Source organism: Cotesia typhae, unplaced genomic scaffold, assembly GCF_013202065.1.
Source record: "Cotesia typhae breed Kobodo isofemale line unplaced genomic scaffold, CoteBio_Ctyphae scaffold_13, whole genome shotgun sequence".
NCBI lineage: Eukaryota > Metazoa > Arthropoda > Insecta > Hymenoptera > Braconidae > Cotesia > Cotesia typhae.
Genome location: NW_027423774.1, coordinates 19,798,368 through 19,823,278, shown reverse-complemented (window position 1 = coordinate 19,823,278; position 24,911 = coordinate 19,798,368). Strand labels below are relative to the sequence as shown.

General features: G+C 28.8%; 2 protein-coding genes and 1 long non-coding RNA gene across 6 annotated transcripts; 1 reads left to right on the top strand and 2 right to left on the bottom strand.

The window, feature by feature from the left end:
* Window positions 1–202: 202 nt before the first annotated feature.
* Haspin (haspin) lies at window positions 203–5,847 on the bottom strand. The gene is made up of 11 exons (XM_074255256.1): window positions 5,444–5,847; window positions 5,114–5,370; window positions 4,542–4,904; window positions 2,492–4,467; window positions 1,925–2,221; window positions 1,700–1,847; window positions 1,420–1,593; window positions 1,015–1,282; window positions 794–946; window positions 565–707; window positions 203–490 (listed from the first exon to the last, which is right to left on the bottom strand). The coding sequence occupies exons 2-11, from the start codon at window positions 5,326–5,328 to the stop codon at window positions 265–267; spliced, it is 3,963 nt and encodes a 1,320-aa protein (XP_074111357.1). The 5' UTR covers window positions 5,329–5,370; window positions 5,444–5,847; the 3' UTR covers window positions 203–264.
* On the top strand, window positions 2,189–12,612 carry LOC141535365 (facilitated trehalose transporter Tret1). Of its 4 annotated transcripts, none has more exons than XM_074255258.1 (3): window positions 2,189–2,248; window positions 8,612–8,693; window positions 10,450–12,612. In XM_074255258.1, the coding sequence occupies exons 1-3, from the start codon at window positions 2,243–2,245 to the stop codon at window positions 11,871–11,873; spliced, it is 1,512 nt and encodes a 503-aa protein (XP_074111359.1). In that variant the 5' UTR covers window positions 2,189–2,242; the 3' UTR covers window positions 11,874–12,612. The 4 variants fall into 4 exon arrangements, with proteins under 4 accessions (XP_074111359.1, XP_074111361.1, XP_074111362.1 ...); XM_074255260.1 differs by lacking the exon at window positions 2,189–2,248 and adding an exon at window positions 6,393–6,976; XM_074255261.1 differs by lacking the exon at window positions 2,189–2,248 and adding an exon at window positions 8,128–8,372.
* LOC141535367 (uncharacterized) lies at window positions 8,869–9,971 on the bottom strand. The gene is made up of 2 exons (XR_012480580.1): window positions 9,700–9,971; window positions 8,869–9,627 (listed from the first exon to the last, which is right to left on the bottom strand). It is a non-coding gene; the product is annotated as an uncharacterized LOC141535367 (long non-coding RNA).
* Window positions 12,613–24,911: the final 12,299 nt, after the last annotated feature.

Below are 24,911 nucleotides of genomic sequence, written 5' to 3'. Positions count from 1 at the left end.
ATTTATAATTCTAATTAAAATTTTTAACCAAAATTATAATAATACATTTTTTATAGTAATAAATTCATAGAAAAAATAATATTAATTTAATAATAAAAAATTACAAGTAAAAAATAAAGAAAATAAAATTTGTTATGCCTTGATAAACGGCTATAAAATTACACATAATTTTTAAAAATTTAATATTTGTTCGTTGGCTCAATTGTTTTTTTTTAAGTTTCTTGATATCGAGCTAATTTTATATTACATTTGTATAGTGATAAATTAACAACTCGAACGATTGAGACCAATTAATTTATCGCAATTAGATATAAAATCAAAGGCACTTTCGTACTCGAGTATCGTATTTTTTAGCTCCTCGAGTTTTTCAATTGACTGTTTGTGAGTTTTAGACGTGACATTTTTGTACCGTACTGCGGTAACCATTTTATCAAGGGTATAATGCAACCAGAGGATATTCGTGTATGGTTCAAATGACTGCCAGTTATTTCTGAAGAATAAAAATAATTTATCAATTAATAAAAAATAAATTTAAACAAAATTTATATTAATCTGAATACATACTTGGTTTTTTCTTTCATAAGTCTGTAAATATCAAATTGATATTCCCCAACAGCAGTAAACAAAGCTGGGTCGAGAGCTAAGTCATTGAACATACAGCATCCTTGATACGACATTCTCGATAACGTAAAATCGATAATCGTCGTCTTAAGTAATTAAAAAAAAAATATTAATGTATATAAATAAAATAATTAACAAGTTTATAAATACATCATCGATAAAAATAACTTACTTTTATACCATTACATTGTAGACTTATCTCTTCACTGTCAAGTTTACAAAACATTTGCTTCTCATTCGTACGTGAGATCAAAATATTACCCCAATGCATGTCGCGGTGCTCGAAGTCCAGCGACTTTTCAGCAACAGCAAGCGCCAGCGCAGCCTATAAATTATAATAATTATCTTTATACTGTTATTATTATATAAAAAAATAGATAAATTAGTAATTACCTGCACAAATGTTATGTAAGCCTCTGCAGAGTTATTGAAAACAAATGCTTCCATATCTTGTCCGCCGTTACCGAGTTCCAAAGCAATATAAAGCTGATCGTCAGTAAACATTCTCGGTGAATCATTTTCGGAATTTTTTTTCTCATCATATGCGTCCCACAGTTGTAGTAATTTATCTGGATATTTACCTTTTATACACCTGATATTTTTAACTTCAACGAAGCTATTTGTTTGGTATGTTTTGTTAAATCTCAAATCGTGTAATTCTCTACGAATAAAAAATAAAAAAAAAATTTATAAATAAATATATAAATTTTATTAAAATAAAAAATAAAAATTTTTTTCAATAAATATAAATTTAATAAAAATAAAAAAAAAAAAAAAAGTATAAAAATTTAAACTTACTTGGCGATTATTATTTCAGATAAAATTTCTTCGTATTTTTTTTGTGGCTCGCCGTTCACTAATTCGTTGCCTTCTATAGGTATTATTTTAATAACAGACTTATCTCTTTTATTGTCGTAAAGAAATACTTCACCGTAGACCCCTTCTCCTATTTTACGACAGTGTTTTAAATATCTAAAAGATAAAATGATAAAGATCCGGTAATTAAACTAAAATTAAATAACGAAAGGCTTAATGAAGTAATTAATTAATTAAGATAAAAAAAAGTATTTAAACATACGAATCAGGATAACATGACTCAAAAGGTGAACTGTCTGTCTGGTCACACCGTTGGAGTACAACATTTCTAGCAGAAACTGGTTCTGGTAAGTTTTCCAGTGTTGGTGTACTCGAACATCGTAATTGATAGACTAAAGACTCTTTTGGCGCTAAAAAAAAATTACGTGGTAAGTATAATTAATCAATAACTTATAATAATAATAAAAAATAAAATTGTTAAACTTACCAAGCGATTTTTTTTTTATTTCATCATTTCTATCAGTTGAAATGCCATAAGCTTTGAGGAAAGACGAGTCCTCAATTATTTTATCATCAACTATACTGTATTTACTACTATTAAGTACAACGCGTATTGACATACGTCTGGCAAAACGACCGGCACCTGATTCCACATCATAGTTGTTTACAAACAATACCTTTGGAACATTGCTGCTGCGCTTTGATAATATCAGTCTGTCTCTGTGAAATGTTTCGCTTTCACTCTTCTCATTTTCCTGATTTTTTAAGCAAGCAAAAGCAACACCTGCAAGTTAATTTACACAAAATGAACGTGAGTTATATTTTACACTCAATTTATTTTATACAAACCCATTGATATAGAAAATAAATTTTAATTATTGATATATTTTTTAAAAATCCAAGTAAAAATATAAATATTATAAAATATAAACATATGTTAAAAATGCTTTAAAAAAATAAACGCGCATTGCTTTTGTAAACAATATATAAAGCAAACTTCAAGTGATAAATAAATTTTAAATTAAATTTATAAATAATAAAATAATAAACTTACTTTGTCTCTGCATACTCAAGACATTACGCACACTTTGCCTCCATTTCTTTCCTTTGTTACCGGTAGAAATTAAATCGAGATCCTCTTCTTTGCGAATATTATTTAAAATAGACAGTGATCTTGCCCATGATTTTCCAGGCTTCAAGTACAAAACCTTGGCATCATCTTCATCTAATCTATCAATCAGCGGTTCTAAAAATCCGACCCTGCTTTTTTTAGGTCTTTCGTCAGGTTCATTAGAATCACTTTTAATGCGAGTGCTTCTTCGTATTGGCAATTGTGTTTTGGTGCTTCTGGTGATCCTTCGGGACACATTTTGACTTAAATCAGGAGATTCAGACACCTCTTCGGTGATATTCGACAAATCCACGCTGGATTTTTCTGTAATAGCATCCAAATTACGCGCCCAACTCTGATAATCTCTTCGTCTAGTGGTAATATGTCCGATATTGTTCAAACGTTCCAGAAGTACGAACGGCTCTGGTAGTTTTACAACGACGGGATTTTTGTTTTCACTAATACTATCGGATTCAGTTTGTTCTTTTTTATTACTCTCTTCTTCTTGGCTCGATTGTTCCGAGGAATTATCTTCTTTGTTAGACGAGGTATTAGAAATAACTAAGTGATAGTCGTCGTCTGTTTCTGAAGAGTCAATTAAATCATTATCCTTACTATTTTCTACCACTGAATTTTCAATAATCGATTTACTTTCGTCAACACAAATTGAATCATTTTCAGTTGATGTATTCGCTGATGAACAAGTTTGATTTATTTTAACCGATAAGGAATTTTCAACACATTCATCAATCAGTTCTAATGTTTCTGAATTTTTATTAGTATCTTCAATAAAATTATCTTGATTAGTTTTAAATGATTTGAATTGAGAAAAAAAATTTCCCTCATCAATTTCATCGAGAACCATATCATCAATCGAGCTCCTTTGGTCCATTTCGTAAGACTGCGAATTATCAGTCAGGCTATTAGTTTCACTGGATTTGAAACCTTCAGTAACAGACTGAGCCGAATTCTGTTCTGATAAACTACCACCAACCAAAGTTTGACACGATTCATCATCTATTTTAATCTGAGAATCTTTAGTGTTAGTATTATCTACCACACTTGAATCTTTTGATTGATTCGGCAGCTCATCAGAACTAGAAAACAAATCTGCAGATGTAACGCTCGCCTCTTCCACAGCAGACCCCAACTTCTTACTAACAAGCTTATTGCTTTCTTCATCTCCAAATAACTCAGTAGAAACATCAAGCAGTATCGTGGGAGGTACTGTTAAATTTTTACTAGCTTTGTTGGGGGTGTATATCGGCGAAATTCCGGGCTTCAATTTTTTGAAGCCGACTCGTCGCTCGCAAGGTGTGCTGCTCAAAAAAGTTTGCGTTAAAGTACTATCCATCTGCATCGTCGACTTATTATTAATATTAATATTATTATTATTATTATTATTATTTAATTGAGATAACCGTACAATACATTCTCTAGATTTCACCTCATCTTCTACACAACTACTCCGATGAACATTATTGTTTTTAACAGATTTAAACTCTTGATTATTGTTAAGTCTGTTTTCTTTCAACTCCAACCGCGTCAGCATAACAGAACAATTTTTAATTCCATTTTTTTGTCCTAAAGGTCCAGCTTTAGCTCTAGAAATTCTGTCATTAATTTTGTTATTTCCTCGTCTCGTTTTTCTAACCGGCGAAAATTTAATGCTAGCATCACTGTCACTGCTGTCATTTCCGATTTTTTTTATCTTCCTCTTTCTCACGCGTGTTTTCACCGGCATGCTTTCAATAATTTTATCCGTCATACTATCAACTGAATTCGATCTAAATTTTCGGTGTGTTATGTGTGATTTTTGATCTTCTATTTTTACGAACTCAATTGACTCTTCATTCGAATCCGTCGTGGTGTCAACAAACTGCGGTACTAAATCATTCTGCGGTGATGATGGCTGTGATCTTTAAATTAATTTATTAAATAAATTCAAAATACAGAAACATAAAAAAAAAAAAGATTTAATTTATTTACTTACTTAGTACTCTCAAGATTATCGTGTACCGGCTCAAGTCGACTCTGATCCCGTGACTCGACAGTCGGTGACTTATTTAAATATTCATCAGAAGAGCTTGAATCCGGGGTTTGACAACTTTGTGATTGCTCAATAGCCTCTTCATCCATCAGCTTTGAATTCAAATCAGAGTTGTCCGGTAATGATTTGTTTTCATCACTTTTATCTTCTTCAAGATCTTTGTCAACACAACTGGATCTAGATTTAGGGTCACTTTTTTGACTATCTTCTACAGATGGAATCATTTCGTAAGATTCTTCACCTGAATCTGTCGTACTCTCGACAAATCGGACTTTTAATTTCCTTCTTGAAACTCTTGGCGGTAATCTTGAAATAAAAATTAATTTAGTAGATACTTAATAATTTTTGTAACAAATAAATTATAGTAAAATAAAAATTAAAGTGGTCAAGTGAAATTTTTTTAAAATAATTTTTTCAATAAAAAAAAATTCTAAAAATTTTTAGAAATCGGCTCTAACTTAATTTTCATCAATTTCACTATCATTAATTGTTAACATGAATAAAAAAATACTTACTTAGCAGTTTTGACAACTCTGTCAAAGGTAGTTTCAAAAGGGTCGTAATCACTGGACTTATTTGCTGATTTATCCAAATATTTATCAAAATCAATACTCGAATCTGGACTTACAGGTGAAATTATATGTTGTCTATGAAATGTTATTAAATCGGAACCACTTGAGGTTACTGATTTAGGTTTTCTCCCGTATGTTTTTATTGGCTTTTGAAACATTTTGCTTTACTATTTCTTTTAAACAATTACAACTTAACCAATCTAAAAAATACCAAAAATAGGACAATGATTTTTTTATAACCGGCTTAGTTTAGATAATCAATTTTTTACTTACTTTTCAATTTCAGTAATTATAACAAACACCATGCATAAATTAACATTCTTATTTCATTTTTCTTTTTAGTAGCTTTATTCACAAACAGTTTTATTAATGTACATAATTAAAAATATCTTTATATCATAGTTTATTATTTTAGTAACAAAATGAATAATAACTCAGTGTTGTTTAGTTGTTATTTGATAGGTTGTCAAAATGCTAGGTTACAATTTGTCGACTGGATAGTAGCGACACCTACAACTTTTAGCGGCAATTTCTTTTTTATTCAAAATTTTATTTCATTATAATTTAATGATACCAAAATTTTCCGACGTAAACCAATTTTTTATTTTTTACAATTAAATTATAAATAAAAAAATATTTTTAAAAAATTGCACGTAGAATTTTAAAAATTTTGTAAAAGTAAAATTTTTTTTGTAATAATTTTTTTAATTTAATTATATTATTTAAAAAACAAATTTCGTTATTTCTGTCAAAAAATATTTTTACATTAATTTTTATATAAATATCAAAATTTTCAGTAATTAAATAATAAAACAAATTGAGTGAGAAAATTGTCATAGAGAAATATAATAATCATGAAAATGAATTTATGAATAATCGCATTAACTTACACATATTGCATAAATGAATAAAATAAATTTCGCAATATAAAACATTTATAAAAATTTTTCTACATCAATGATGATGAAATAAAACAGTCTATTACGTTGGATTTTCAGTCCCATTTAAACTGTCGACCTTTAAAAAAAAAAAAAAAAAAAAAAAAATTAATATTATTAAAAAATAAATAAATAAAAAATTAAGACTAAAAAATAACAAATCGGCGATAATTTATTTACAGAAGAAATGAAGAAGTAAAAAGTGAGAAGCGAGAACAAATCGAATAAAAAATAAAAAAAAATAAGCTGTTGTTACTTTAGCAATTACACTAACTTATTTATCAGCGTCTGAAATAACAACAAAGACAATTTGTCATCTTGTCAGTCTCGCTTCAAGATTTCTCTCACGTTTATTCGTCAATCGCATCTTTTTTTATGCTTCGTTTAATCTTGCTGTTACTTTTATTTATCCAACTCTTCTATTTTCCAGCTTTTCTTCTATCCTCTTAAAAACTCTGAATGACATTTTTTTCTCGGAGTAAACTATAGTTAACAGTTTTTATTACGTAAATTAATAAATTAAACGCCACAAGTGTCTTATTATTATTATCAAGACAAATACAAATACAAATATAAATATCAAAGTCAATGCCGATGCGGGATTTATTTTATTTCAGACTTTCATTAACGTGATCGAGTTCCAGTATAGTGTTTCTCGTTGTTTTAGATTTTAATTATCAATAAACGAGGTATTATGTATTTTAATATGTGATTTGGGAGATATTGTCTGCGCGGGCTTTGTCTATAACACTGTTCTCATGATATTCTCGTCATCCTTTGATATATATCCATATTTTGGCATACCGCCATCCATGTGTTTGTTAATTTATTCATCATGACAAGCATTGCGTTGAATAATTTTAATGAGGTATTTTAATAGAAAATTATTTTACTATTAATTTATGTCTTTGCTATTAATTTCACGATATACATTCAAAATTTCGTTAATGAGTAATTTCTTCAGTAATTTTTTTTTATCAAATTTTTTACTACTGTTGAAAAGTATTTCGTTCTTTTTTAAGAATTAATTTATCGTTATTTTAAAATAAAATATAACAGCTATCACGATTTCAACGAACAAATTACAGTTTTTGTTTGCTGATAGTTAGCACAAGTTTGTTCTACCAATAAATATAAAAGATAAGCACCGCGTGAATCATTGCCGGAGTAAGTGCAACGCTAATTGTGTCATAATAATAAACTTTATCGTTATAATAATATAAAACGTGGGAAATCTGATGTATAACGGATGAAAATAAAAGCTCAAATGTGTTATATTGAATAGTCAAACTTCCAAGTTATGCGTTGATATTACCGCCGTTAATGATTACAATTTTATTGATTATTTATGTCTATATCTTCCTTTATGGATAACCATTCAAGTAATACCGTATTATCGAGTTTCTCTTCAATGAGCTCTATCTGTAATAATGCTCACTACGTATTATATCAGTTGCTGCGATAAACTGTGTTATTACCGATTTAATTGATCAGAAATTAAATTTCTAAAGTATAATTTTTGCAGTAATTATTTTTAATTAATTGTTTTGTTAAATATGGTTAAGTCGGTCTAGACATTTTTTTAATAATTGTTTTTATGATGACATTAAAGTTAGTTGTCACTTGACAATTATTTTATTTTATTTAACAAAAAGTTTTGTTCCAAAAAATTATTTAAAAAAAAATTGCATTTTTAATTTTTCTAAATTTCTAAAAGTCAATTTTTTCTGATATAATTTATTTGTTGAAAGAATTCTTAAAATTATGAAATATTTATTAAATTAATTTTAATTTATTTTTTATCATTTAACATTCACAATAAAACTCAATATCAGACTGGTGTTTAATCTGGAAAAAAAAAAAATTCCACAAGTTAGTAAGATAAAATTAAGTATATAGATTATAAATAATACTTACAGATATATCCATCTATAGATATTATGTCTGTATTTTCTTTTAATTATATATGAACAAGAACAAGAGTAAGAGCGTAGATGCGCAAGCGTGACTGTGTAAGATTCACGTAGACGAGCAACTATCGAAAGTGTGATAAAAAATTGTATTTAATTTTCCTGGGTTACTTGCTGTTGTATTTACATGTATTCATCATACGTGGGTGTATGAACATAATACTTTAACAGTGTATATTAAGTGTATTATAATAAATGTACTGTACATCAGTAATTTTAAATATCGGACAGGGCACGCGCGCTTGATCTCGATCGATTTTTTCCGTTACTATGAGTGACACCAATGGAAAATTGGTAAGGCTATTATTATTATGTAACAACTTCTCCGTAGATCAATTGCAAAAACTCTCTTTTGCTGACGCGATAGTACTCCTTGAATATGCTTTCGGGGAAAATTATAGGTTATGTCGAGCGCGTGGGTATTTTTGTTTAAGATCTGCGTCGGCGTGACACCCGCCAATCCCAGTTTTGTTTACTTTTCATCAATTTTCAAATTTTATTATTTTTGTAAATATTGATTTTTTTTTATTTAGCTTGAGAAAACGGAGGCCAAGGTTTCTTCGGAAGAAAAAGCTGGATGGTCACAATGGAAACAATGTTTCGCAGCTATTTCAGGTATTTATTGTACTGAAGCTAACTGGCAGCAATCAATTTTTTTAATATTTATAAAAAATCAATTGTAATAAAATAATACTTAAAAAAATTTCCACTAATAACTATTTTTTTAATTTCACGTGTCAAATTTTTTTCATAATAATTTATTTGTTATAAAATTATAAAAAAATTAATGTCAGTTAAGTTTAGTGTCTTTATTTTATGTTTAATGGGTATTTTTAAACAATAATAATTAATTTTTTAAATTTTAGTTTTTTCCATTGAAAATTATATTAATAATAATTAATTATTTTATAAAAATTAATCGAACAATTAGTTAAAAATTATTTACAATATTTTTGGAGTTAAATAAGTTTTACGTTATCCGCCATCTTGTTTTAGATATCAGAAGTTATAAAAAGACATAAGTTTTGACACATTTCACCACCCTTAAGTTATTAATTTAAAAAATTCGTAAATATTTACAAGAATCAATGAACATTTATAAAAAAAAAATTAAACAATTTAAGATAAGCTTACAGAGGCCAAGCTCATAGCCATAATTTGGGGGCAGTACAAGCCCTGGGACTGACAGTTGTTGTATATTCTCTTCATATCGCTGACAAGCTCATTATTTTTTTCCAAAAAGTCGAAAGCTTTGAATAAATAAATAGTAAATTCGTCGGCCATTTCAGCGGCATCGGATTTCTTCGCCGCTTGAATGATGTCCTGAGCAAATTGGACGTACAGAAGCTTTCTTGTCTCGTCGGCAACCATGAATTCTTCGTACCAAACACGTGTTACTATTTTGGAGTACCTTTTGCGGTTGATAAAGTGCCATTTTAACATCTTAAAATCCCCGCTGACGATGTGAGAGTTGTATTTCTCCCGAGCTACTTTTTCGTCGAAGACTGGCATTTTTTTTATAAATAAATATAAATTTGACAGATGAGCTCTAAATAAAATATGTAATACAGGTTTTAGTATATACCAATTTTAAATTTAAGTAAAACAAAAGATCACTCACCAATATTATAAATTGTAAATCTTTTCATTTACAATTAATATAACTAGAGTTAGAGGTTATAAATTTTCACTAAATACTTTGTAATAGTGACGACGTGATTAGTGTGGATAGTTCTTGCGCACTGACTAAAATTGCAAAGCGAGTTACCTTACAAATACCTTGAGAAAAAGAGTAGGAGTAATTACTAATTACTGTCCAGGCATACACAATACTTTTGCCGGCATTAGAATTTTGATCAAAAAAAATTTTTAAATGCCACTGCGACTTACCTATTATTTATTTAAAATTCACTTCACATAAATTAAACAAATAAAATTATTGAGAAAAATTTTTCACTATTATTTGTAATATATATAGACTAGACTCTAAGTAGTTATCTATGTCGTGCTTAATATAAAAAAATATTAAATACTGTATACGAGAAGAAAGAGTACTTATTTTTAATATATCTAATGAAATATATGTTAAGTTTGAATAGAATGTATGAAGAATGTCCCTTTGTTGGTTTATTTATATCTTCTATACAGAATATATTTTTTAGAGTATTTTTCTAAAATTATACCTAAAAAAATTTGATCTTTAGAAGCATTAAAAAATTATAAATGCAATTTTTTAAAAATAATTTTCTGTACCTGATTTGTTTAAAAAAAAAGTAAAAAAATTCTCCATACATAATCATTAAAAAAAAATGCTCCGAACTTATTTTTTGTAACTGATAAAGATTTTTTTTTTTTTTTTTTATAATTTCAGCGACGCTGTCAATGGTCGCTGTTGGAACAGTCTACGGATGGACGACGACAATGTTACTGCGCCTGGAAAAGGGGGACAACGTGCCAATGACAATAAACAGCACCGAGAGTTCATGGATTGTGTCATTAACCGTAATAGCGTCAATGTGCGGTTCATTTCTGGGAGCCCTGTTAGCCGATTATTTTGGCCGGAAAGTTTGTCTGCTCTGCTCAAGCATGTTTTTCATCGGTGGTTGGTTTGCCATAATATTCGCCGTCAATACCAATACGCTCTACGTGGCGCGCATTATCCAGGGCATAAGTGTGGGCATGTCTTACACTGCGAATCCCATGTACGTGTCGGAAGTCGCCGACACCAACATACGTGGCGCTCTGGGAACGCTGATAGCCGTTAATGTCTTCACCGGGTCACTGCTGACATGCTGCATCGGACCCTACGTGTCATACACCACGTTGGGGATAGTTCTGCTCTCCATACCGATAATATTCGTGGTAACTTTCATCTGGTTCCCGGAGAGCCCCTACTACCTGGCGATGAAGAACCGACACGCAGCTGCAACTCAAGCAATCGCCTTCTTCAAGAACGTCGATTTTGAGACAGCCCAGCGCGAGCTCCAAATAATAATTAACAATATAAATGAAGAAAAAGCCCAGTCGGAAAATTGGAAGATAAAAGTACGTCACTTGTTGTCTTCGAACAATCGTAAGGCTTTTTTTATGGTCCTGATGTTGATAGTCGTCCAACAATTGAGTGGAAATTTCACGACCATGCAGTTCTTGACACAATTGTTTGACGAAGCCAAAGTCGGAATCGACGTCAATATTGCGACCATTATTGTCTTTGCAGTTGGTCTGGTTTCTGGAACACTTGCTACCATGAGCGTTGAACGTGCTGGAAGAAGAAAATTGTTAATGTGGTCAAGTTTTTCCTGCGCTGCAACGCTAACAATTCTTGCTACTTATTTGTATCTCAAGCATTTAAATTATCCAGTTGAATTTATTAAAGTTTTGCCATTAATTGTAATTGTTTTGTTTCAAATAGTCTACCAAATAGGTCTTGGTACTTTGCCGAACGCCCTTATCGGTGAAGTGTTCCCCACTAATGCCAAAGGAGTTGCTGCTGCTGGTATCACCATCTCAGACGGGATTTTGGGATTCTTGGTATCGACATTCTACAACCAAATAAAAGAAAAATGGGGCAATCATACTCTGTACTTTTCTTTCGCCACGTCCTGTTACCTGGGATTTATTTTTATTTTATTTTGTATACCAGAAACTAAAAATAAATCCTTCTTGGAGATACAGCAAGAATTATCGAGACGTGGATTTAGATATAACAAGAGTTTTAAAGAACAAAAAGAAATAAAAGATGTATTAACGTCCCGCAATTTATCTATTGCACCCACGACAATTTCAACTAATTAATCGGTGCTTTGGCTAATTAACGGGCCAGCTTGGTTTAATTAAAAAAAAATATTCTTCTGTTCTGTTAAAAAATAACTTACAGGAAAAAACGTGAACAAAAGTTTTTAATTGATTCTTTATTAAACGATTTATTGTTGTTCGATAGCTAGATAAAGCCAATTAAATCGTTTAAACAGTTATATATACTTACAACCAATGCAATTTTGTTTTAATATAAATTAATTTACTTAAAAAATTTTTTTTATTATTTGATTTTTTTTTTTTTTTTCAGGTACTTTATTATTGATTTACGGGTAATTGTAAAGTAATTTATTATTTTAAATTTATTAGTTCATTGAAAATTATAGTTATTGAATTTTTTTAAATATTTAAATATTAAATATTTTTACACTGCATTTAATAATTAGATTAAAATGGTTCGTATTATCCTATAGATTATATATTAATACGTCAATTAAAAAAATTACTACAAAATGTGGACAAGTGAAATGGCTAAAAATAGTAAAAATAATAATAATATTTTAAAGATATTTCTGCGTTGATAGCTTGAAATAGTCTGTTATTAAATTACGGCGTTGGAGGAGTTAATAAAATTCCGCGTCTAAAAAAATTCAATCTGTTCAACGCTCCGAATTTAATATTTTATAAAATATAGACTAATATATTGTGAATTTAAAATAACTTTTGTACATTATGTAGAATACATTTGAAATAAAACAAACTCTTGGTTATTAAAATATTTAATTAATTCATTTAATAAAGTTATGAATTAACTAAATATATATGATGATAAAAGTTGTGGAGATTAAAATGTACCTCGCTGAGAGGCTTATTAATTAAATACAAATATGTTTATTGTTGGTTGATAATTTTTAAATTGAGTTGGTATGAAAATAAATGTTTAATCACCAGCTCAACTTAGTAAACTAAAAAGTAAAATAAATAAATCGGATTGTTTCGTTAAATTGAAAAACAAATGAACAACTGAAAGATAAAAATAATAAAAAGAATACATATTAATGTATACGTGTATATATATTTAGAGGGTGGATTTTGTCTGATATCGACTTTCGATTGTGAACGGGGAAACTTTTGTTAGTTGTGAGTGCGATGGACGGGCAAGGAGAGCTCTGGAGCCCACGACTGGTGAGTGAGAATAAAAACAAGAATAAAAAAATTGATCGAAAGGTAAAAGAGATAAAAATGGATGATATAAAAAGGAAGAAAACCTCGGGAGAAAAAAAAATACAAAAAAGTATAAATAGGCTGTACCTATACCGGCGAAATCGAGAAAAGAAACTAGATACAGGCGAGGGGGATGATAAAAAAAGAAATTCCGAAAATAGACAATCTAAACATAAAATGTAAGGTATTCTGAGAGAAAAAATTTCTTTTGAAACATATGCGTATTCTTTTGATAAGAAAATAAATTTTTTGAAATTTTAAATGACTAGAAAATTGAGCGCGCTTCTGTCAAAATATTTATTATTGATAATTTAATTATTCAGCCAAGAAATAAAATTATTAAAAATTTCCAACAAATTATTTTTTGTTACAAAAAAAATTATTTTTTCAAAAGAAATTTCTTCTCTCAGTGTGGAAGAATAAAGAAAGGTAATTTGATGTAACTAAAGCGGATGTTCTAGTAAAGCGTGTTCGTTAGTTGTTAGAAAATAGAAGGGGTTTTAGATCAGCTGGATTCGTTACTGATACTAAGGATGTTTAGTAATAGCAAAAACAAGAGCAGGGGTAGAAAAGTAAATTGAAGTAGAAGGTAGAAGGTGGATCAAAGCGACGTCAGCAATAAGGTACAGCCGAGCAGAAGTTGAACCGAATGAGTGGAGTAGACTAGTACAACAAAGACGTCCAGACGATCGAGTAAACCCGTGGCATGTCAACGTCAATGCCGGCTGTTGTTTTCAACAAGTATTCCCTACAAAAAATAACATGCCAATAAACAAAAGAACTATTGTTTTCTCAATCCACTGTCCACACTTATCTTACTTTTATTTATACTTACTTTCTGTGCTCGACTCATTTCCGCAGGACTTTTCTTCTGACAGGTTGTATTGATTATTTCCTAGCTCTTTTAAAAAATAAGACTACTTGCAGAAGACTATTTTGGATCTAATTGTTTTTTCTTTTCAATTATCCTGGAGCTTTGTGATTGTCATTGTAAAAAGTTATTAGCATCCTTTTGGGCTTTTTTTTTTTTTTTGTTAGTACAGCCAAAATTTTTGCCGCAATTTTAAAATAAATGGTTCAAATTTTTAATATTACTACTGTAATTCCAAAATTAAGATTTATAATGAAAGATTCAAATTTTTTAATAATTATGAATTTTGTTTTTGAAATTATGGAGAAATTATCGATCTTAAGGAAAGAATATAAGGAACATTTTTTTTTTATAAAATTAAATTTTAAACAACTAATATTTTGAATTTGCGGCAAAAATCTTGGCGCCAGTTATTAGACGCACAACATTCTATTATTATTATTGTTATTAAATTTAACAGGAATTGCTCCGCCAATTTCCATGAGAATAAATACATCATTAGTACCCTCATAAAATAATGTCTGATTAAATGAAATAAATTGTGAACCGTAAATGACACCAGAATCTAGACTTGGAGTTGACTTTGTAGTAGCTGAGATGTATTTAAATATATACGGTGGTTAATGTATACGAGTACTCACAAGAGACATTTAAAGTAAGTATTCAATGTCTTATCGCATCACATACACAAACACATCTATCAGAAGGAACCTAGAGAATGTGGAGATACTCCGAAGATCTGCAGCAGCAAATCCAGCCCGTGCAATTCGTGTCAACTATGTCCTGGAAACACTAAACTGGTGAAATTTTGGAGATGCCATTGTCTGGGTGTGTGAATGCATGGATACATATATATTCCAGAATTTAGTCGTCATTCTACTCTAAATGCTCAAGTTTACTCTCCATATTCCGGTGTCTTGCCTGCGTGGAATATTGCTCATCCGTCAGTTAAATTCCTGAGTAAATATTAAGTTTGTGTATCACTCACAACATTAATATGTCCAGAATAAAAGTTGTTTAAGATTTTTACGTCCTCTTGCACTGAGAAAAAAAATTTATTTTGAGAAAAATTAACATTTTTGTGACAAGAAATTAATTTGTTGGAAATTTTTAATAATTTTATTTTCTAGGTGAAGAAATAAAAATTTTTCTCACAGCAGCAATTTTAATTTTCAATTTTTTGAACGAAATTTCTATTTGATTTTATTAAAATATTTTTTTTTGAAAAGTATATAAAAAATGAAAAATTTAAAAATAAAAAAAATTTGATTATCACAATTTTAACAAATTTTTACATTTTTTATCATAAACGCGCCATAAAAACTTGTAGATAATTATAAAAACAATTTTGAATAGACAACTCGAGAATTTAAACCCAAAATTGTTTTTTCCCAAACCTAAAAAATTTTTTTTCAACAAAAAGTTACTGTGAAAAAATTTTTTATTTTTTCAGCGAAGAAATAAAATTTTTAAAAAATTTCCAACAAATTCTTGCCACAAAAAAATTTCATTTTTTTCAAAAGAAACTTTTTTTCCATAGTGGAATAAAAAAAGAGATAATAAATAAAGACAGTGATTGACACAAAATGCAAATATACATTTACCACAGTGATTTCTCCAATCAAAAAACTTGTCCTGGTGGTTGGTTATCGAGATAACATGATGAATAATGCACGTAAATTTATCGATATATATATCTATCACTCAATCGTGTTCCAGTGTGTTATGTGTTTCCAACAAGCCCTGTCGACGTCATCAACGCACTACCATCATTTATCACCTAAGAGATTTAGCATTCAGCTTTACTTCGAAAACAGCCCACGTCTATCCGAAACCCAACAATTATTAATCACCATAAGCACCATCTTTGAATTAATTGTCTCATTAGTCATCACGTATTTTTGCTTTAAACTAACTGACAGTATTAATTAACTAACTTCATTCTAGCTAGCTTTGTTACAGAAAGGATCCCACAATTGTGGTTTAGCACACCCGACAAATTACTGAAGAATATTCTCGCTGAGATTGGGTACACATGCTTTAATCTGAAACTGTATACACATTTTGAGGTAACGGAAGTCCTTTTTTTGTGGATTAAAATACAACAAAAAATTCTCCATTGTTTACAATGTAGATTACAGCAAAGGACCTGACCTAAAATTTTTTTAGTCACAGCTTTTGAAAAATTAACCGCTTGTATTTCTTCTTTATTAAAATATATTTTTTATTTGTAGCTTGATGAAACTAAAGGTTGCTTTACTATTACGTTACATGAAGAAATTACTTTTTTTTTTTTTTTAATATCGATACTGAATATTAAATAAAAACTAGCAACCTTGTGGCTGCCGTGAGTTGTGAACTATAAATAACGAAAATTTCTTAAATATTGACGTTTTTAAAGATATAAGCTCATCCTGATGTTACACTCATCAAGAGCTTTCATTTGAGTACCCACATTAATTTTTCATATATACATATATATAATATATATATAAATTTATAAAAAATTGATGTGGGTACTCAAATGAAAGGTCTCGATGCAATATTAAATGCAATATTTTTTACTTTTTTTTTAAATCTCCTTTAGCTATGCCTTATTACCCGCGAGTACCTTGTAGATAATGAAGTTTGAAGGAAAAAAGAAAAAATGAAAGCTAATACCTTCCAGCAAGTAATAATTGAATACTGATACTTAGACTATCAATGAAAAATCTCATTAAAATGATCTTTATTTTCAGAAAAAAGTACCTTGATATTAATTTAGTGTGGAGCCTTGGATGCAGTAATGAGGGCAAGTTGCTCGAGGGCAAAGATTAAAAGGGACAATCTTTTCTGCTGAAGTTGGGCTGGAGTTAAAACATCAAAAAACAGAGAAACTATGCATTAAACTTAAAATAGATTCTAATACACTGCAGGCGTTTTTAAGAACACAATTTTAAAGTATAATTTTTTGGATCTTTGTGCTGTGACGGGTTTCCAGAGGTAAATTTACGGCTCTATGGTTATTAATGTCAATAACGTTTAAATTTATACGCAAAAGCTTTGTGCTCCAATACGTATATTATGTATAAACAATAATGTACTGAGCGCGGTCTGCAGAGATCTATTGTGGATTTAACTTATGCGAAAGTTAACCATACACTCGCATGGATGTGTATGATGTTCTCGGAGTGTATGATGTGGCCATTCAAGTAGTTATATGATTCGTTGACATGCATAAGTTATAAGCACTTTGGTCTTGCACTGGAGCACACATCAATCACACATGATTATGTGGAATACGTGTTTTGCATTTATTTATACAATGAGAAATTTTTTTTTTGAAAAATATCGGCTTTTTTTTGACAAGAAAATAATTTTTTGGAAATTTTTAACAATTTTATTTCTTAGATGAAGAAATCAAAATTTCTTCTTAAAAAAAAGTTTTCCAGGGTTAAAAAAATTTTTTAATTTTCATTAAAAATTGTTTTTTTTTTTTTTTCTAAATCTCGAAAATTTTTTTTCAACGTGAAATAACTTTGAAATAAAATTAAATAAAAAATAAAAATTTATTTTATTTATTAAAAAATTTTTTAAATTTTATTTTAAAAAATAAAATTATTAAAAATTTACAACCAATTAATTTTTTATTACAAAAAGTTCCTTTTTTTTTTTTTTTTAATTTCTTCTCTCAGTGTATCGCATGATTCGTGTTTTATTTTTTTATTAATTATTAATTATCAGGTCTCGCTTAATTAACAGTGGTGTGATATATCACCAGTAAAATCGAATTTTACTTTGGCGGCTAAGGATGCTACAAAAAAAATGTCAGTCGCAGATTGCTCATTCAATCAGTCTGATTGAAACAGACGTTCTAAATGAGCTAGCCGTCGACTAGGTTATTACTTGTGTATTTCAAGTAGCGGTCCACAGTATCTCTTTAAATTTATTCTTCACATATTCGAGGTTGTATGGTAATATCATCGATGAATTGGAAAAAATTATTTCCACAGGAAAAGTATTACCGTTTTTGGCGACATATGTGGAATAAAATACAAGAAACTAGGACGAGAGTGAAAAATTTAAATCCAGATTTAAAGTTTTCATCTCTTCAATTCAATTATATGATTTTCATATTGATTAATTTATTTATTAAAGTAAAATACTTGATTTACGAAAAAATAAAAAATATTCTCAATTTTCAAGCAACGGAGATTGAAAAAAAAAAAAATTCATTTCAAGCTTAATAATTTTAGTAAACTCGATTTTTTGTCATGGAGTTGGTAAAAATTTAAAAAAGCCCGAGCTGTCCTGAGGGCAATTCCATCCACAATTTTTCTTTGTGACTTTATAAAAATTGGCTGATAAAAAAAAAGGTTATAAAACTGGAATTTATATTGAATAAATAAATCTAAAGAGGTAATAATGGTCGAAAAAAAATAATAGAGAATGTAAAAAATTTGGCCGCAAGATTTACGAAGTTATGAAAAGAATTTATCGTCGGTTCGGTGGATGGCATTTGTACATTTATATACATACAATATTTAAGAGTGTAGAAAGGATCTGAAAAATAACTTTCATTCTCAGTTATACTGTTTTGACGGTGAATTATCGGGTGGTCCACCAGTGGTTCTTCTTATATTCAGAATAATCCTTCGGAATAATTTGTTCCCTCGTGATAAAAGGAGTTATGGCTTTCTTTCGATTCCTCTGGGACATTAGAACTTTTATACAAAAGAAAAATGTATAATAGACTCGAGCTTTTGTTTTTTTTTTTTTTTTTAAGTTTATTGTAAAGATTCCTTATTATTATTAATATTACTGTTGCTATTATTTCTTTTATCTTTATTTTTATTATTAAAATTAGTTAAATAAGCTGGTTGAATAGAATAGAGTAGCTGTACTGAAAGTTATCATCATTTTTTGAGCTCCGTTGTAGGACTTAATTTTTACGAGGAAAGAAAAATAATAAAGCGAGCTTTGTTAAAAGTCTACTGAGACTTACTTTGTTAATGTTCAATGTTAACTGTCCAATGAAACTTTTTATCCTACTTTTGTGATAAATAGTAAATAAATTTAATAAAATAAATTTTAAGTTGTAACAAAATTACCGACTAGAAGTGATAATTAATTTCAAGCTTTTGACAATTCAGCGAATTAAAATTTTATACTTCAGAAAAGTTTTGACTTTCTTTAAAAAGTTTTACTTAAAAACTTATAAAGTTATTTATTTTTATTGTTTGAATGGATATAGAAATGTTATCGAAAATGTAAATGATGCCTTTGATGCTTTAAAAAAACGGCAAAATGCGATGATATGTGGAAAATGTAGATGTATTTACTTTGGATGAATATAAACCATAAAAATGTAAATATGAAGTATTCATATCGCCGCTTTCGATACGTTATGTAGTCGAGCGTATAACTTACTACCTACCATTTTATATATATTATATCGACAGTTCTGGGGTTGATATTTCTAAAGTTACTCTATTAATGTTACTTTGTTAAATTATATAATGCTTTATTTTTTTTTCTTTATAAATGTTTCACTATAAAAATAAATTTATTATTCATATTTATCAGATACGACATTTATGGATTTAAAATTGAAATTTTTTCAGTTTGCTCTTAAAAATTTTAAATATTAAAAATTTTTATTTTTTCAGCAAAGACAAAATTATTAAGAATTTCCAACAAATTAATTTTTTGTCAGAAAAAAGTTCATTTTTTTTCAAAAAAAATTTTTTCTCAGTGTAAATTTATAAAAAGTAATATTACAATTAAGAATTTAATTAGACGGATAAAATCCTGACAGTGAATTGAATTATACGCAAGACAGCGAATTGATATCGGAATTTTTGCCAAAATTGTTTTTTCCCGAAACTAGAAAACTTTTTTTCAACAAGACAAATTTTTATTTCTTCAGCTAAAAAAAAAAAAAAATAAAAAATCACCAAATTTAATAAAAAAAAAACTTTTTTTAGTCAGTATGTGAAAATATAAATCTAAAAGTTAATTAAATTACCAAACAATTGAATACAAATAAAACTTCAAGCAATGACTCCATTATAAACAAAAAATATATTTTAATTAAATTCGATCGATTGTTAAAAAAATATTTTTATTTTCTATAGAATTTCTTTTTCATCCAATCGCAGCGGTGGTTTACTTAAAAACCTAATTAGTAAGTTTTTTTGCGATGTACTGTATTCAAATATTTCGTTATCTCGTTATATGAATACTCAGCTGATGAGTCTGCGTGTATATATACTTTGCGCAAATAGAGTAAAGCGAATGTAAGATAAAAGGTGAAAATAAATGCGTTACTATTTGCGAGGAGTAGTAATCCCTATGAAAGATTCACAGAAAACTTATGACGATAACCCGTTAGGGATTTGCCCATGACTCATGATGATGATGATGTTGATGGGAAGAACTAATTTCGTTTGATCATTACTTTTATCTCTATACTGACACTCCTGTGTCGTTAAGATGTCAGTAACGTTTCTCATTATAACGATCTTTGAGACCTCCAGACTCCAGACATTTCTAGTAGCCTTCCCACTCTCGCTCTTTTTCCCTCTACCGATTTCCTCTCTCTTATTACGGTTATTATGCAAACTTTTCCGGCGACGAACAAGAAGAGTGAAAACGGGAAAATTGAGATGATCAAGTTATTGCCTTTAAAAAATATTTAATGTGACTCATGAAAGAACATTTAGTTTGACATTTTTTTATAAAAATACATTTTTATGCATCTCATATATATTTTTATTTTTCGTATCAAAACGATCAGAATTTTTGAGATGGGATTTGTAAGGCATTGAATTTTCTTAATTAAAGAATTTTTCGGTTGAATCAAAAGTTTTTTTTTTACCAGTGTTAAACAGATTTTAGAGACTTTTAATTATTAAATATCATTTAAATTTAAGCCCTTACTAAATTTCTCACGCTTTTTTTTTTTTTTTTTTTTATGAAGATACCGAAAATATTAAAAAAATATTACTACCTTAAAAAATTAAAAAAAAATTTTTTTTCTAACTGCCATTTAATGAATACTAAAAATCATGTAATTTTTATGTTTCTGTTTTAACGAGTAGCTAAAGTAATAAAATTTATCATTTCTAAGTCATGCAAAAAATTTTCCATCTAAAAAGTTACAAAAATTCCACAATTTTTAGCGAAAGAATTTTTAAATAAATTATTTACTGATAATAAAGGTGAAAATTAGTTGTTAATTACCGTAAATATTAACAAAAATATCTTATGTAATAGTCGTTTTATCTTTAATTTTTTCTACGAAGGTAATAAACCGATTTGACGCTTCAGAATTTACTTCTGCAGTTATCCTGAGTGTTTGACGTTTCGTTGTACATAAAACCCTTTGCTTCATTGTAAGGTACTTCAGTGTACTGCGCAGTACGGGATTGTATGGTCATATATATACATTACTTGCACCATTATCAACGGAATTGCTAACAATACGAGATTAATTTGCCTTACACTGTGTATATATTTTCAGTAGTATAACCTACTGTTTTATGTATCTTGAGTTATTTTCGATTTTGCCATAAAGACAAACAATAAAATCCTAAATAATATTGTAAATTCAAGTAGAACAAACATAAAATAATAATGTTAAAATTTGATAGAAAAATTTATTGTTAAGAATATATTAATATTAAATTATAAAGATTTGTTTAAGAAATAAATTTTTAACAATAAAATTTTCAGAATTTCGTCTAAGCAATCTGGCGCACATGCAAATGTTATTGTATGCGACGCTGTCATTATATTGCTAAAAACATAAAAGAGTAAAATAATCGTGCTGCTGGTAAAATCGTTAAAGGTATAATAAACAGTAAGAAAAAAAAAAAGTAAATAGAATCACGCGAGAAAATCGTATTAATTTCAGCCAACAGCTAACGACGCAGTATATTTTTCATTGTACGAAACATGTATGAGCGTGCAAATCACCGAGCCGGTGCGAAAAATCATGCCATGCTGTTCTTTTCTTCTTACTCATTTTTTATCTTTTCATATATGTATAAAACGATGTTTTTTTTTTGTTCCTTTTGCTGAATTTCATTTTATTTCTACACTAAACTTTTATTTCAGCTCTGCAATTTATTACTCTGATGTTGATACATCAATAGTTGTAGTACCCTATAACTATATACTTCCCCACAACTCGGTTTGCCTTTTTATATTTTATTGAAATTTCCCAAACCAATATTTTTATATCCCACTCTTGATTTCATTTAAAAATAAAATTTATCAATCGCAATTCCATTAATCACAATATGATTACGATAATTAAGGAATTTATTAATTATTGTAAGAAGGAGATGTTGTTTGTAATTAATTAATTAACATTGTAGCAGATCATCGAAGAATAGTTTGTAACTTTTGAGCAATTACGCCGAGGCGGCAGGTGGAAAGTGGGAGCTAGGTCGGAAGTCGCGTCGACATTTGCCTTTACCTCGTGTTCTCCCAGGAGCCAACCATTACCTCAAGTTATTCATCTGTGTGTTCTTGTGATATACATATATGTTCCACGTATTATAGAGTATATATAGTGAATCGTTAGGTTACCAGCAATGTCGCCATGAGGCACAAACAAACTTTCATCGTCAGAAACACCACATTCAACGACCACGTTTGTTCTTCTTACCTCACAAATTCAAGTTTCGATATTACGCCATCAGTTTAGTATACTACAAATTTAATGAAACTTTGTCAAACCGACTCAGCTGACTCATATCCAACAATTTGACACAACTTTTACTTCTAACATTTTATTTTTTTTTAATCTCTGTGAGAAAAAATTTATTTTGAAAAATGTGCCCATTTTTGTGACCAGAAATTAAATTTTTGGAAATTTTAAACAATTTTATTTATCAGCTGAAGCAATAAAAAATTTTCTCACAGTAATTTTCTTGTTTAAAAAAAATTTTTTAGATTTGGAAAAAAAAAATTTGGATGAAAATTGTCTATCTAAAATTCAACAAGAAATTTACTGTCAGAATAATTTTTATTTCTTCAGCTAATAAATAAAATTGTTAAAAATTTCAAGAAAAAATAATATCTTGTGCAAAAAAATTTTCTCCTATAAAAAAAAAATAATTTTTGTACTGTTCAAAGTTTTAAATAAAATTATATTAAAAATAAAAGGAATTCCACCCTTTAAATAACAATTACAATTGGCTACCTATAAAATTATTTGATTGTAAAAAAAGTACGAGAAGTACCACTCAGTATTTGATCTCAACAATATAAAAAAGTGCGAAGCAAAAAAATTGGGAGCTTATTCATACATACATATACGAAATAAAAAAAATATATATATATATATATATATATATATAAATGGAGAAATTTGTTGTACGAAGTATGCTTTGTATCAAGAGTATGTGATACGATATTTGAAATGTGAGAAAGCTTTTCAGGAGGCAGAGTGTAAGCTTGGGAAAAAAGCATCCAGCTTATTGAAGTGCTATTGTGGTCAAGTGGAGTATCACGTTTCACTCGACATTTGTCATGTGAATCTTTTTGACAGTATAGACGACAGAATATACAGATATAATTCCACATAAGAATATGAATATGTGGGCGTATTCAGCTATATATTCTAATAAAAATGAATGTAAACTCAGCGAAGCCGCAATCTCTAAAATAGGGAATAACGAATTGAGGAAATAAATAAAAATAAAAATATATTTGTGATAAAAGGTTGGGAAGAAATTTAGGCTGATACAAAGAAAAACAGTATTTTACATTCTGGGAGCTAAGCTCGACTATATTTTCATTGGTTTTTGTATTTGTATGCCTCCTTCAGATATATATATCGTTTAAAAAGGGTCAAGTGGAAAACGGTCAAGTGATTGGGGAAGACATAAATAAGATGAAATAAGAATTGGATAGAAGCATACTTTTGCGGTGATAGAGCACGACCTCTTTTGCCATACTGCCCTCCTCTATACCTGTTAAGATCGATGCGATATCGTTTCGTAAAGCTGATTATTCTCCTTTTTTCGATACTTTTATAACTTCTAAATCATCTAATATCTAAAATTTTTATCTCTCGAGTTTATTTTATTATAAAAAACAAAATTTAAATATTTATAATAAAAAATTAATTAATTTTTCTTTAATAATTTATTCAAGTGGTGTAAAGTATGAAGGATAATTACCAAACGACCTGCAATTGATGTTTGGTTGTCAGTAATTTATTTGGCAAAGCGATAATTACCCTTGATACGTTGATTGAAAATACTCAATTAACTTCGATCTGAATTTAAAAATAAAACATTGATTTCAATTTCCAAAACAGTTAATAAAGTAAATTAACAAAAAAAAAAAAATTAATGGAATAAAATAAAAAATTCACTGACAGCAGATAGAACATTAAATGTAAAAAAGTTTGTTTGTAAACCGCTTGGGATGCGCTTGGCTATTTGGCCGAAATTTTTCAGCATATAATAATTTAATTCGGAAAGGTCCAATTAAATACTCGATTTGGGAATCCGTTGAGATAAAAGCTCTCGTGGTCTGTCCGAGCCGTCACCAAGCGGTTTCAGAATTAACAGCCAATAATTAAATCAACACATCGGCAAAAATTTTATTAATTAGATAAATTGTTTCAGAATAAAGTAATTAATTTATATTTTTCACAGTCATGGCCATTAAGTGGATTAATAAAATAAATATCCGCGATAAAGTTAATGTCTGTATAAAAATGTGGAGCATTGAGGCGAAAGACGTCCTCGGATTATGATAATGCCATTATATAAATAAGGAAATAAGTGTGTCCAGCGGATAAGTATATTTAGTGGGGTAAATATACCACCCCCGGTTTTGGGTTACATTCATGACTAATATCATTTATATATATATGTATGTATGTATAAAATGTAGACGCCCCGAATACCAAGTGCCTTATTTTCCATGGCTCATAAAATCCCAGTGTGATAGAGGACATTATTTATCGGGGATATGCA

Bases quoted from the DNA above. Each gene is read 5' to 3' on its own strand.
- LOC141535365 (XM_074255259.1), top strand. From the start codon at position 8,458: ATGCTTTCGGGGAAAATTATAGGTTATGTCGAGCGC. The intron at 8,494-8,611 runs GTGGGTATTTTT...TTTTTTATTTAG, and splicing joins TTATAGGTTATGTCGAGCGC to CTTGAGAAAACGGAGGCCAA. The intron at 8,694-10,449 runs GTATTTATTGTA...TTATAATTTCAG, and splicing joins ATGTTTCGCAGCTATTTCAG to CGACGCTGTCAATGGTCGCT.
- Haspin (XM_074255256.1), bottom strand. From the start codon at position 5,328: ATGTTTCAAAAGCCAATAAAAACATACGGGAGAAAACCTAAATCAGTA. The intron at 4,468-4,541 runs GTAAGTAAATAA...ATTAATTTAAAG, and splicing joins GATAATCTTGAGAGTACTAA to ATCACAGCCATCATCACCGC. The intron at 947-1,014 runs GTAATTACTAAT...TATAATTTATAG, and splicing joins CTTACATAACATTTGTGCAG to GCTGCGCTGGCGCTTGCTGT.